Source organism: Dipodomys spectabilis, unplaced genomic scaffold (genome assembly GCF_019054845.1).
Source record: "Dipodomys spectabilis isolate Male_0828 unplaced genomic scaffold, ASM1905484v1 ptg000004l, whole genome shotgun sequence".
NCBI lineage: Eukaryota > Metazoa > Chordata > Mammalia > Rodentia > Heteromyidae > Dipodomys > Dipodomys spectabilis.
Window position 1 is genome coordinate 7,395,771 of NW_024870681.1, and position 15,287 is coordinate 7,411,057.

The 15,287-nt window shown below is 41.3% G+C and overlaps 1 protein-coding gene across 2 annotated transcripts in view; it reads right to left on the reverse strand.

Annotated features, from left to right (window-relative positions):
- Positions 1-9,352: 9,352 nt before the first annotated feature.
- The window catches only part of Tada2a (transcriptional adaptor 2A), a 61,019-nt gene continuing 55,084 nt past the window's right edge, over positions 9,353-15,287 (reverse strand). For both annotated transcript variants that reach the window (XM_042693551.1, XM_042693561.1), the window contains 2 exons: positions 12,636-12,709; positions 9,353-10,221 (listed from right to left, as the gene is read on the reverse strand). In XM_042693551.1, the coding sequence (XP_042549485.1) occupies positions 10,036-10,221; positions 12,636-12,709 (260 nt within the window). In that variant the 3' untranslated portion in view covers positions 9,353-10,035. The remainder of the gene's footprint in view (positions 10,222-12,635; positions 12,710-15,287) is intronic.

Below are 15,287 nucleotides of genomic sequence, written 5' to 3' on the forward strand. Positions count from 1 at the left end.
AGACTGGGGAAATGTATTTTTTGTCACCATTAAAAGTTTTAAAATTAACCTGAGAGAGAGAGAGAGTGCAGATGATTCAAGGTAAAGGCACCAAGAGTTCAAATCTTGCCTAAGAAAGGCATCTTCCCAACACAAAATGATCCCAGCAGTTTATCTAATGACTTACTTTTGACAAGCCAATTTTGCTATGAACAGAGCAAAATCCCTAATAGAAATGATTGCTTGTGGTTTTCATTGCATCATTTCAGCTTCTCCCCAATAATAAAGTGACTCAGCAGCACCAATAACATCCCTCTTCAGATTCCAGCTTGTTTGTTACACAGAGCAGATTTCCTGGACAAGCTCCAGGTAGTGACCAGGAGCTGGGCTTTTCCCTGGACTATGGGAACTAAGCCTAGTGTGAAGAATCAGACCCTCGCATCAGTGAAAAGAGGGGGGGAGGAATAGTAAAAGAGGATGAGGTATAGGTAAAGATCTAGAGATTAAGCAAAGTAAGAAGAAATGCTGAAGTCAGTAATACCAGGCCATGACTGTACCTCTCTGCCTATGGGGAGGGAGGTGCTTTATTCCTTTATGGATGGAATGAGGAACTATCAGCTTCTACAACAGAACTTTGTGTGAAAGACCAACATGTTCTGTATTTTCACGGTCCAGTACAATAACCCCAGCACCCGCAGATACTTAAAGTGTGACCCAGGAAGTGAATTTTTTTTATCTATTTTAGTCAACTTAAGTAGCTACATGTAGCTAGTGACTACTTTAATGAGGAGCACTTTCTACAGCATAAAGTTCATAGGTGGCAACTATTCTCAGGACTGTGCCCAGTAAGGATTTAGGTCCTCTTGACTATAAATAAGCAGTGTTTGCATGGGTGTGGGATAAGTACTGATGGGGTAGACAAACCCTGCAGAGGATGGAACTTCTATTCTAATTAGCTTCTCCCATCTTCCTAATCCATCCTTCTTAGTTGCTCGGTTAGTTGTATAGCAACTATACAACTCTGTCATATTGGTTAATTAGGTTTTATTACATGTAAAATGTTTTAGAGTTTCTATAATTCTCATAAAATTATTTTTTCTAGTAATAAATGTCACAGTACAAAAGAAAAAATACCACCTACCATCATTTTAACAAAACAATTAGCATCTGTATTGCTTTGCCTTTTATCTGTGTAAGGTTTTTTGTTCTATTTATATAAACATAATCATGGTATATTTTTTCAAATGAGGCATTATATAAGGGAACCTTGCATGTCTAGGCTGAGTAATTTAAAAATCTGTCTCTGAAATTTCCTGAACTTACTTCAACACTGTGGCTGTGGTAATAATGCAGTGATGCAAATTCCAAGATAAGCAACATCCTTAAAAAAAAAAAAAAAAAAAGCACATCTGCTTGTTTTCACATTTGTCCTGGGTCTTTTAGACCATAATCTCCTTCTGTGTGACTTTAGCATGACGTGTACTGTGTGGCACAAACAAATCATGAACTTGTTCATGCCTGAGGAAGGAAAAGCAGGGGAGATGTTAGGTGTGTTATATGCCTTGTCCCATTGAATCTTCATCAAACTCCATCAAGCAAATATTACCAAAAACACTTCAAATTTGAAAGGCAAAGAAATTCACATGGGTTACTCTGTTATTAAGTAGTGAAGAAGGGTTAGTGCTCAGATCTGTGGAGTATACTAGGCTGGTAAACAATGCATTTATCTCTAGAGGCAGGTAATAATAATAAAAAAAAAAATCTTGAGCCCAGCACTGGTGGTTCACACCTGTAATCCTAGCTACTCTGGAGGCTGAGATCTGAGGATCACTGGTCAAAGCCAGCCTGAGCAGGAAAGTCTGAGACTCTGATCTCCAATTAACTACCAGAAAACTGGAAGTGGCACTGTGGCTCAATAGTAGAGTGTTAGTCCTGAGCAAAAAAAGCTCAGGGACAGCACCCAGGCCCTGAGTTCAAGCCCTACAACCGACAAAAAAATAAAAGAACAACAGCAACAAAAGCCATCAATCTACTTCCTGTTATTTGTTCTATAAACTCATTTAAAAATAAAAATACTTGATTTTTAAAATAACTAGGACATATTCATGCACTTCTTGGATGGAAGATGTTTTTATAAAAAGGGAATGAAGAAATAAAATATTTTCTCCCAAGAGTTAGTTGCCTATAGTGGTAATAATACCAGAAATGGTGAGAGATTTTTTAAAGTAAACCAAGGTATTAATGCTGCATTGCATAATTTCCTACGACAGTAGGTCCTGGTCGAGGGAAGTAAAGGTACACAGCAGCACAAAAGCCTGAAGACCTGTCAGGTTATGAAATGCTATATCATCTCAAGCTGCTGAACATGCAAATGAAGAAGCAGACTGTGAATGGAAGGGCAGGGAAGGTTCATAGAGGTTAAAAGGCAACATCTTGCCTACAGTGTAGTGCACCTGCCTTTTGCAGAACCAGAATAGCAAATCCATTAAATTAGGGAGTAGAAGCCTCAATCATTCCTGACCTGATCCTATATGCATACATTGATGTACACCTATCTCCTGTCCAATGTGTCTCCCCAGCCCTGACTGGGGAGTGTCTGGCTACAGGATGCTAACTAGCATTATCACCTTTCAGCAGAGGGACTCTAAGCTTCTGGTCTTCACATCCACCTCCTCTTGCTGTGTATGCTGGAAATCTGAAGCTTGCTTCTCTGCCCCTCTTAGTTTCCATGGAGATGCAACAGTTTACTTTTATCCCCCAGTTCTAAGCTGGTTATTTTTAACTGGAAAACTCTGAGCCAGGTCACAGCTGGGATCTAGATGATGCAATGACGTCTGTAGCCACCCTTCTCTCCCACAAACGCCTTCTTTTCTGCAGTTGCTGGGGGCTGTGGCACTCCTGGGAGATGGTGCTCTCAGAAGTTGTTTTTGCTTTGCATCAAGTTAAAACTAATGCCTTAACTTAGAGCTGATAGGTGTGCTGAATCCTGAATGTGAAGCCATGTACAGCCAGAACAGGGCATGTGTGTGCATGTGTGTATGTGTGTGTGCATGTGTGCGTGTGCACGTGTGTATGTTGGTCCTGGGACTTGAACTCAGAGCCACTTGAGCCACAGCTCCACTTCTGGCTTTTGGGGGGTAGTTTATTGGTGTTAAGTCTTATGGACTTTCCAAACCTGGGCTCTCAGCCTCCTAGGTAGTTTGCCTCATAATAGAACATTTTCTCATTGGAATGGGAAGCCAGGTTAAGGTTGACATTGCTATAAGCTGTCTATAGCTGAATTTTAAATGAGGACACTGACTCCTGCTCCTGTAGGAGTGACTTTACTTGTTGCAGCATGCCCTTAAAAAGAGAAGCCTAATGAGGCAAAGTTGGAAACAGGTGCACAAACTTGTCCCACCTCTGTAAGGCAAAAAGAAAATTCAAACCAAACTAAGAGCCAAAGAGTGCTGCTCACTATCTTGGTGTTTTAAATGGGTCCATCCATCTCTAAGGCCCTTGGCACTTGGAGGCCAGTGCCTACAAGAAATATCTGAGGGGCTGGGAAGGTAGCTCAGCAGTAGATGCATTCCTTGCAAGCATGAGGCCCTGGGTTCACTTCCTCAGTACCACATAAACAGAAAAAGCTGGAAGTGGTTCTGTGGCTCCAGTGGTAGAGCGCTAGCCTTGAGCTGAAGAGCTGAGGGACAGTGCCCAGACCCAGAGTTCAGGCCCCATGACCGACCGAAAAAAAAAAGAAAGAAAGATCTGAAACAATCTGTACAACTTGGGGGGGGGGGGGTAGGGACTGGGAAAGGGAAAGTAGGAGAAAATTGAGGGAAGGGGGTAACAAAGTTGACAAGAAATGTAATCATTTCTTATGTAACTGAAAACTTTCTGTACATCACTTTGACAATTAAAAAAAATAGGAAAAAATATCTGATCAGTCACCTTTAAAAATTCTTTGGGGAAAAAAAACTATTAAATTTACCTGAAAATTGCCCATTTCATCTTTGACAACTCCCTAAAATAAGAAGCTGAAATGAAAAAAGATTTCAGACTTCTTAGCCTTTATTCAGAAATCAGTTTTCTTTTTTGTCCATCATTGGGCTTGAACTCTGGGCCCGAGCGCTGTACCTCAGCTCTTAAACTCAAGGCCAGTGCTCTACCACTGAGTGCTAGGACTATTGAACCAAGATCATCAGCTCTCAGCCTCCTGAGTGCTAGGATTACAGGCGTGTGCCACCCGCGCCCGGCTTCAGACATCAGTTTTCATATAGGGAATATTAACATTCAACAGCTCTCCAAGGAGAACAGAGAAACTCTAGAAATGTTGTAAGTTGGTACTTGACTTAGTTTACTGGAAAAATAACAGCATTTCAACATTTATTTTTTATTTATTTTGCTCTAAAAGTTTTTTGGTGTGTGTGTGTGTGTGTGTGTGTTTGGTGTGTGTTTGGTGTGTGTGTGTGTGTGTGTGTGTGTGTGTGTGTGTGTGTGTGTGTGTGTGTGTGTGTGTGTGTGTGTGTGTGTGTGTGTGTGTGTGTGTGTGTACTGGAGCTTGACATCAGGGCCTGAGGCTCTTGCTTGGCTTTTTCCCTCAAGGTTGGTACTCAGCCACACTTTTACTTTTGGCTTTTTTCTGCTTTACTGGAGATAAGAGTCTCTCAGGCTTTTTTGACCCAACTGGCTTTGAATCTCAGGTTCAAATTTTGAATCTCAGATCTCAGCTTCCTGAGTAGCTAAGAAAGTGTCTATTCCTTAAAACAACTGTGAAATCTATCCACACTCCCTAAGATGCTGTTCAACCTATGAGCCAAGACAATACTGTTATTATTATTTCCAGTATTGGGGTTTGAACTGAGGGCCTTGACTTTCTCAGCTAGTATTCTCCCACTTCAATCATGTCTCCAAGTCCAGTTATTTTGCTGGTTATTTTGGAGATAGAGTCTCATAGACTCTGAAATAACTAGCTCTGTCTGGTCTTAAACCTTTAGGCACTTAAGACCTTGACCAATTCAAGATGAAAAAGGGTTGCTTGGTTAGGAATATAACTGTATCTCAAACCAAAGATTTATCTGGTGGTTCAGAAATCCATCTACACTCAATAACCCATCCCTTAAGAACACAGAACAAGTCTGGGCTAGCAAAGTTTAACTACAGGGTTTTCAAAGACAAGGCAAATACAGTAATCTCCAAGACTACATGTTAAATCTGTTTTGTGTGTTTGTGTGTGTGTGTGTATAATTACTCAACTGGGGATTTTACAGGTTTTAGTAGGCAGTATGTGTATTCTAATCTTTTATTGCTCTCAACAGGAAAAGGCAACAAAGAGTAACTCATTATGACAATGGAATTTTGTCAAATACAAAATATTCACCCTTGCCTCCACTGCCTGTCTCTGGTTTGTAAGCTTGGCTAACCAAATCAAAGGGTAGTTAATACCCTTTCATCACAGTACCTCAGCTGCAGGAAGCCAGGACAATGAACAGAAAAAGGATTCTGACACTGGATATGGGAACTGCCCCAGTGTCTGCTGCTCAAAGGCAACACGAACACTTTAATTATGATGCATATTTCCAAGACAGGCTACTGAGGGCCCCTAGTCAAATCCTCTTCACCACTGTCCTCATTCTCAAAATAATTCCCCAGTCAACATGACTATGACCATCCTGGCTGCTCAGGACCTGCTTTACTTTTAAGAATCTGTTCAATTTCACTAAAAGGGCTGGGAAGGTGGCTGGCTCAGTGCTTGCCTTGCATGCATAAGGCCCTGGGTTCGATTCCTCAGCACCACATAAGCAGAAAAAGCTGGAAGTGGCGCTGTGGCTCAAGTGGTAGAGCACTAGCCTTGAGCTGAAGAGCTGAGGGACAGTGCCCAGGCCCAGAAGTTCAGGCCCCACGACCGACAAAAAATAAAAATAAAAGGGCTGGTTTCTATGCCTAGTTGTTTTTTTGTTTTGTTTTGGTAAGAAAACTTGGCAGAGCTTTATTGAGTAGGCAAATGAACAAGCAAACAGGCAGTAGGCATGCAGACAAACAGAAAGGTGGAGACATACTCAGTGTGGGTGTTCTAGAGAAGGACACTGTGCCTAGTTTTTTTTTTTTTCTGGTCATGGGGATTGAACTCTGGGCCTGGGCACTGTCCCTCAGCTCTTCAGCTCAAGGCAAGCACTCTACTGCTTGAGCCACAGCGCCATTTCCGGTTTTCTAGTGGCTTAATTGGAGATGAATATCATGGACTTTTCTGCTGGGCTGGCTCTGAACCGTGATCCTCAGATCTCAGCCTCCTGAGTAGCTAGGATTACAGGCGTGAGCCACTGGCACCCAGCTGCGCCTAGTTTTAAAAGGAAATCTTCCCCAGTGTGTATTTAGCGTGTATTTAGAAGGCAGTCACAAAAACATCCTTAGAAATACATGGGTAGGTACACTGGAAGAGAAATAGTTTTGTTGAATGTGGTTGTTAACGTACCTTTATTATCTCAGCAATAAGGGAGGCTGAGGCAGAAAGATCTTGAGTTGAAGATCACACTGGATTACATAGTAAGATTCTATCTCAAAAAAATTGAACAAAAGGACAAGGAAAAATGAAAAAGAAGAGAGAGGAAGAAGGAAGAGAAGCAGGACAGACATAATCCATGATTCCTTTCAAGAGTGCTATTCACAGGCTAAGAATGTGGCTTAGTGGTAGAGTGCTTGCCTAGCATGCATGAGGCCCTGGGTTTCATTCCTTAATACCACAAGAACTAAAAAGAAAAAAAATTTAAAGAGTACTGCTCACCCTAAATAAAGCTATACTATTGAAAACCCCACTAAAGACAGATATAGGTCTTAAATTTCACCAAGTTAACCAAAGCTACAGTAACCCTTTCTAAAATCTAGTCATTTGTATTTCAGCTTCATTTTCCTATCTTCTTTTTCAACCATGCTATTTCCTCATCATATCTACTGATCTCCACCCATTATTCAATGTTCAATAGGTTCCATGGTTTTTATCAGTCTGTCCTGCCATCCTCCTACTCTATGCTACAACAGCTGCCCCTTGTGTTCTACCCAAATACATCTCCTGGCACCATTTTCCTCACTCCTACTGCTGCCTCCACATCATCCTCTACATCCTATGTCTGGAACAGTCTCCTACTTCCATCTGCCATTTTTGCTCTCCTCTCCAACTTATCATTACCTCAAAAGCCCACTTCTCCCAGGAAGCCCTCCTGAACCAAGATTAATAATAACAAATGACAAAAAAAAATCAACTGATACTGAGGTTATTCCAAATTTTCCCAAGAGGAATTACCATTTATGGATAAGAAGTGATGCCTTCATAACCAATTTATGTTGAGGGTGGTGGTACAATACATTTTCTAAGAGATATGGAGATACAAAGAAAGGAGGCTGGGAAGATAGCTCAGTGGTATAGTGCTTGCCTTGCATGCATGAGGTCCTCGGTTCAATTCCACAACACCAAATAAGCAGAAAAAGCCAGAAGTGGTGCTGTGGCTCAAGTGGTAGAGCACTAGCCTTGAGCTGAAGAGCTGAAGGACAGCACCCAGGGCCAGAGTTCAGGCCCCACTACCGACAAAAAAAAAAAAAAAAAGAGATAATTTCCACAGGGTCTTTTTTTGTTGTTTTTTTGCATTAGGGATTAACCTCACCTCAGGGTCTTAGACTTGGTAGGCAGGTCCTCTATCATTGGAGTCAACTTCAGTCCTTACATGCCATCTGTTTTAATTCCCTCAGATTCTAAGAGTATTCATTTCTTTTCTTTTTTTTTTTTTTTTTTTTGTTGTTGGTCATGGGGCTTGAACTCTGGGCCTGAGCGCTGTCCCTCAGCTCTTCAGCTCAAGGCTAGCACTCTACCACTTGAGCCACAGCGCCTTCCGGTTTTCTGGTGGTTTATTGGAGATAAGAGTTTCACGGACTTTCTTGGCTGGGCTGGCTTTGCACCGCAATCCTCAGATCTCAGCCTCCTGCGTAACTAGGATTACAGGCGTGAGCCACCGGCGCCCGGCAAATATTCATTTCTTATGCCCTAGATATCTATTAGCAAGTGGCATACCTATTTGTATCAGTTTAAAAGTTATAGAAGATATAGCTAGGTATGCTTGTTAACTTTAAGCTATTCAGGAGGCTAAGATTAGGTAGATCAAGGTTGGAGGCCAGCCTGGGAAAAAACATTTGCAATATTCCCATCTCAAATCACTAAAAATCTGGGTATGGTATCGTATGCCTGTCTTCACAACTACCATCAAAGAAGAAGATCCAATATCAAAAATAATCAAAGCAAAAATAATCTAATCAAAGGTGCTGGTAGCTTATGCCTCTAATCCTAGCTGCTCAAGAGTTGAGATCTTAGGATCATGGTTCGAAGCCTACCCAGACAAGAAAGTCCATGAGAATCTTTTTTTTGTCGGTCGTGGGGCTTGAACTCTGGGCCTGGGCGCTGTCTCTCAGCTCTTCAGCTCAAGGCGAGCGCTCTACCACTTGAGCTACAGCGCCACTTCTGGTTTTCTGGTGATTTATTGGAGATAGGAGTCTCACGGTCTCTCCTGCCCGGGCTGGCTTTGAACCGAGATCCTCAGATCTCAGCCTCCTAAGTAGCTAGGATTACAGGCGTGAGCCACCAGCGCCCCAGCTTCCATGAGAATCTTACTTTCACTTAACTACCCAAAAGCCCAAAGTGAAGCTGTAGCTCAAGTGGTAGAGCACCAGTACTGAGCAGAAAAAGCTCAGGGCCAGAACCCAGTACCTGAGTTTAAGTCCTAAGACCAGACCAATAACAAAGCAAAGAGGGCTGGAGGCATAGCTTGTGGTAGACCTCCTGTCTAGCAAATGGCAAAGGCCTAACTTCAAAGCCCAGTACCACCACCAAAAAACAAAAAAATTAAGTTTTAGCCGATACTTCTAACAAAACATATATTAATTAGATGTTTAAATGTTAAAGGAATCAAAGAATCTATCAGCTATGGTGGTAATTTGTGCAGACTTTTAAGAAGTTATTTCTATATACAACATTGCTTCCAACAGAAATGAAATTACCATGACTGTAGGTTTGGCTTCATATTTTGAAGAAAGGTTTTAGAACAAGTTTTAGATGTGGTGGGGCTACTCACCCTCACATCCAGTGAGTCTCTTATATGAAGCTGCTTTGCTTCTGTTTTAAAAGCAGCTTTTATTGCAGGTTAAGATAGAAAGGATGATTCCAGTCTCAATCCAAGCAAAGCTGAGGTTAGTTGCATCATCTCCATCCTCAGGGCCCTGATATTGTGGGAGCCCAGGGTAAGAGTAGGGTGAGTCCAGGACATGAGGACACCCATTAGCAGACAGTGCAGAGTGTAGGGTGGGCGTCCAACACCCTAAGTGTACATTAGTTACCAGAATACTGACACACCCATAAATTAAATAGCAAAACATTTTAATCCATTAACTCTAAAAATAACAGAGACATTTTATTTCCTGTACCACCTCCTCAAAAGTCTAGTATAGATCAGACAGCCAGACTGCAAAGTATGAAAGTCAGACATTAAAGTTACAAAGGCAGCTGGGGACAAGATCATCATGGGGAGGTTTTCATCCTATTTGCTCATAATTATAGGGTGTCAGCTTTAAAAATCACAAGAAAAGAAAGCTTTCTCATGATCTTAAACAATTCATTTTAATTGTGTCTGCCATGTCTGAAGGTAAAACACATGATCAGCAAACTTAAGCTCTCAAGTACAGGGTCTGAACTGGATTTCTGGGAATGAACACTGTGGTTTAGTTTGGTTCTATTTCTACCAACACTGTGATGTAAGGTACTATGGTTCTTGTTTTAGTTACAAGAGGTGTTAGGAATGAATGCCCACTCGCATTTAATAATAGCTTCTGTAGCACATACTCTGAAGCACAATACCAACAACAGGAGTTTCTTAAAGCAGGGTAGAGAAGAAAGCAGACATTAATGCAACTTAAGGTTTTCTTTGTCCCTCTCTTTACAATAAGAATTCTGCTCAAAAACAAAACTCTTCAGAATGCTTATCCGTCATTCAGCCCACAACATTCCACACTTTTGACTTGTGTTCCCAAGCCTATAAAGATTCAGGCTTTCGTGATGTATCCTTCTCGGATGAGGAAATCATAGATTTTCCGCGTTTTGTTCACGTCTATCTTGATGAGAGCTCTTGCTTGTGCCAGCCTCAAGCCTCCTTGCTTGTTACATTCATTCAATAGAGCAGATTTGTATTCTAAATACGCTCCAGGGACCAATCTCACCATCTGACAGAGCTGCAAGACATGGCAAATTTAATAAACATTAACATCTGTAATTCTCATAATTTAATCCAGCAGGTAGAGCAAAAACAAAAAGTGACATCAACCTCCAACTATTTATAGAAACTGTTGAGTGGCTGGACCACATTCCACTTAGTTTCTTCTATGGAGAGAACACTCCCTAAGGATAGACGCTCCGGAAGAAAAAGCCAGGATGTGATGCCAGGAGAGCCTTTAGCAAGGGAAGGCTGGCTCAGGGGTCTGGTTTTTACAGGAAATAACTGTGTTCTTGAAGCGCAGCCTGGCTTACTCAGGGTAGAGCGTGGGTAGAGACCAATACTCTTGTCAGGTAAGAGTTACAGGCAGCGAGGGAAGAGGTACAGCTGCTTGGATTCCCAAGTGAAAAATTTTGTTAGTATTGGCATAAAGGAATACTGCTTGCTTCTGTGATTACATTTCTTACTCTGAAGGAGAAGCCATCTGGACTACTAAATATCTTGAAAACTGGCTCAATTCCAGTTCACCTGCTATTATCTAGCAATAAGCAGTCTGAAGTAATCATTAAGAGGGTAAGATAAAAAGTACTGAGGCTGGGAAGGTGGCTCAGTGGTAGAGCGCTTGCCTTGCATGCCTGAGGCCCTGGGTTTGATTCCTCAGCACCACATAAGCAAAAAGAAAAAAGCCGGAAGTGGCGCTGTGGCTCAAGTGGTAGAGCGCTAGCCTTGAGCTGAAGAGCTGAGGGACAGCGCCCAGGCCCAGAGTTCAGGCCCCACGACCGGACCAAAAACAAAGAAAAAAAAAAAGATAAAAAGTACTTGAAGCTGGGCTCTGATGGCTCATGTCTGTAACCCTAGCTACTCAGAAGGCTGAGATATGAGGATTGTAATTCAGAGCCAGCCGGGACATGAAAGTCCATGAGACTCTTATACTCCAATTAGCTGCCAGAAAACCAGATGTGGTGCTGTGGCTCAAAGTGTAGAGTGCTAGCCTTGAGCAAAAAAGTTGAAGGACAGGGCCCAGGTCCTGAGTTCAAGATCCACAACTGACCAAAAAAAATAAAATAAAATAAAAAGTGCTGGAAATTCCAGGTCATTTTGTTAAATCAATCAGCCTGAACTGTGACTTCCTTCAATATACACGTCCTCTAACCCCCAAACTAGTCTTTCAATTCTTTTTTTCAAAATAGACTTCAGAGCTAGGAAATACTCTTTTGATGATGACTTCTGTGAGGTGTATACATTTAAATTTTAGAAACAGCCAAAAGCAATATAAAAACAATGATTATTATAGGAAAGAAAAGCAGGTCAAAAAAACAAAAACAAATAGTAACCACAGCCAGAGTCTGACCTATGTAGTGAGACCATCTTGAAAAGAAAAAAAAGGGGTGGGGATGGTGGTGGTGGGGAGACCTTTGAGCCTAGATCAAATGCCACCATTCTTCTTTTGAGGGAAGTCCAAGTATCATTTATTGGGCATTTACTGTGTGTCATACTCTGCTTACCACATGTGAAGCTGAGTTCAAATCCCAGCACCTCCAAATAATAGTAAGAAGAGTTAATAGCCAGATATGGCAACATATACCTATAATCCCAGTTACTCAAGAGGCAGAGGAAATAGGATCTCAAGTTTGAGGTCAGTCCCAACAAAGTTTGTGAGACTATATCTCAAAAATAAAATACAAAAACTAAAGGACTAAAAGCATAACTCAAGTGGTATTTACCTAGCATGTCTGAGGCCTCAGGTTCAATTCCCAGTACTACCAAACAATAAATCAAAATTTATGTGTGATTAGTCTATGATGAGATAATTCCAAAAGTATTTTAAGCTATCTGACTAGAAAAAGTTCAAAACATCTCAAAGTGACCATTTTAACAGGAAATATCTACTTTGGTGTTAAAAGCTACTTTAAATGTTTTCTTAAAGAGCTGGGAACTGGTGGCTCACACCTTAAATCCTATTTAGGAGGCTGAGATCTGAGGATCAAGGTTTGAAGCCAGCCGGGGCAAGAAAGTTATAAGACTTTTATCTCTAATTAACCACCTAACAATTGAAAGTGGAGTTGTGGCTCAAAGAGGTAGAGTGCTAGCCATGAGCAAAAAAGCTCATGGACAGCGTCCAGGCCCTGAGTTCAAGCCCTAGGACTGACACACTCACACCCACACCCATACACTTCCCCTGAATACACAGAGAAAAAAAAATTGTTATTTTAACTTACTTACATAAAGTACCTAGTAAAGTTTCTAACACAAGGTGAAGGAGGCTTTCTGAAATTTAAGATTATTAAGTGTATTAATGCCTGGACTTCCAGAACAGAGCTGTGTACATATGTTAATAGAATAAAATAGCTATGTGTCTGTAACAGATTTTAAATGACAATTCAATGAATTATCAGCCTCTATTCTCTTTCCAGTTTTCTTCATTTTTGTTACCTCCTTTTCCTTTTCATTCAGTTTCTCTGTACCAGGGAGGCCAGTGAGGTTCAAGGGTGGTGCACTCCGTCTACCTACAGACATAGGAAAGAAGAAATATTTCACATGAGCGACAACTGCTCACCTGAGCAGTATGACAAGATGAGCAGAACAGTGTAACAAAGCAGTATAGTATAGCAAAGCTCCGTGCAACTAGATCAGCTATGTATAGGAACATTGCATCTCTGTAGGAAATCCAATCTCTGCAGGTCTGGTTAATAGGAACACAGATAACTTAATGTTTACTTTATAGTAAAAATAATTCAGATGGCCTTTGTCCTGCTAAAATACACAACTAATCATCTATACTTTAGCATCAAATATGAATACTTAATGCAGTAATTATCAATATTTCCTATCACATAGGAAACTCAAATCTTAAGTCCAAATGTCATCCACTTAAGAAAGCAGCCTTGCTGGGCACTGGTGGCTCACACCTGTAATCGTAGCTACTTAGAAGGCTGAGATCTGAGGATCCTGATTCAAAGCCAGCTCAGGCAAGAGAATCTGTGAGACTCATATCCCAAATTAACCACCAAAAAGCTAGAAGTAGAGCTATAGGTCAAGTGGTAGAGCACTAGTCTTGAGCAAATAAAGTATGGGACACGTCTCAGGTCCAGGGTTGAAGCCCCAGTCAGTAACAGCACCAAAACAAAAGATCTTTTGTAGTTATTGTTCTCTCAAAAGATTATCCCTATCGGGCTAGAAATGTGGCTTAGCGGAAGAGTGCTTGCCTAGCATGCATGAAGCCTTGTCTGAGTTTGATTCCTCAGTACCACATAAATAGAAAAAGTGGAAGTTGCACTGTGGCTCAAGTGAGAGTGCTAGCCTTGAGTAAAAGAAGCTCAGGGACAGTGCCCAGGCCTTGAGTTCAAGCCCCAGGACTGGCAACCAAAAAAAAAAAAAAAAAAAGATTATCCCTCTTTACTACACACAGAACAATAAAACTTTATAGGGCAAAACAAGGACTAAGAAAGTCAACTCAATACCCAAAAAAGAAATCCAAATAAAAAGCCAGTGGTCACACGAAAATGGGAAGCTGGATACACAAAATCTTTTAAATTTTATTCTGAATGTACATTAGGATTAGTATTCAATTGGGGATAGAGTGAGTTAAGTAAAAGAAATGGAATGCTGTATTAACAAATTTTGCACCAACGATGTAGCTCAGAGGAACAGTGCTTACTCAGCATGTACAAAGCTCTAGATTGGACCTTGAGACCATACACATACAAAAACTGGTCATTTTGAGCCAGTTGCACAGACTGAAATCTTAGCATTCAGAGGGCTAAGGGGCAGGATAATAACTTCTAGCTCAGGGGCTGGGAAGGTAGCTCAGCGGTAGAGTGCATGCCTTGCAAACATGAGGCCCTGGGTTCGATTCCTCAGCACCACATAAACAGAAAAAGCCGGAAGTGGCGCTGTGGCTCCAGTGGTAGAGCACTAGCCTTGAGCTGAAGAGCTGAGGGACAGTGCCCAGACCCAGAGTTCAGGCCCCATGACCAGCAAAAAACAAACAAACAAAAAAAATAACTTCTAGCTCAGTCTAGGCCATGTAACAATACTTAAGCTCAAAAAAATACAAACAAGCTGGGAGTGTGGCTCAGTGACAGAGCACTTAGCTAGATGCATGAGTCCCTGAGTTGTCAGCCCTTTGCCCAAGCACAAAAACAAAACAAAACAGAAAACAAATTTAAAACATTAACTGTTTATGCTGTTTCTGGGGACTGCCTTTTAGGCACGGAAGAAAAGGAGAAGGGATTGTTACAAGTTGTTCACTGGTGGAAACTGGTATTTCTATATAACAATGAAAAGAATACAAACTGATACTAAACGCTTAGGAGAGGAGATAAACTCATGTAGCACTTTACAAGTCATCAAAGACTAGGTGAAGCCTGGCTGTGCTTTAATTACTGTGATTACATGCGTATGTGTGTTCCAGTGTTAAGGCTTGAACTCAGGCCTGGGTAGTTTTCTCTGAGCTTTTTTGCTTAAGGATAGTACTCTACTACTTAAGCCACAGAGCCACTTCCACCTTTTTGGTGATTAACTGAAGATAAGTCTCATGGACTTTCCTGCTCAGGCTGGCTTCAAACCATAATCCTTAGATCTCAGCTTCCTGAGTTGCTAGTATTAAAGGTGTGAGCCACTGGCACCTGGTAGTCCGTATGTTTTGTTGTTTTTTTTAAATTGTGAAAATACCGTACAGAGGGGTTACTATTACATGGGCAAAGAGTCTATATGTTTTGATTAGGCAAATGGACTATTTATCATATAGCAAGCAGAGGTGAATGTTAACCAAGAAAATAGGCAGACTACCATAATCTTGGTTCAGAACTTTACAACTAAATACCTCTGCAAATTTCTAGTCACTGATTAACAATCACCAAGTAGCGCCAGGAAGCACATGTCTGAACCTTGGTTTGTAAACCAATTGCAAAATTGGACATATCCAAAGAGGTAAACCTTAGAATCAGAAATATCTTAATGGTTTAACTCACAAGAAATCCTGGAGGGCTGGGAAGGTGGCTCAGTGGTAGAGCACTTGCCTTGTATGCATGAGGCCCTGGGTTCGATTCCTCAGCACCACATAAAGAAAAAAGCCGGAAGTGG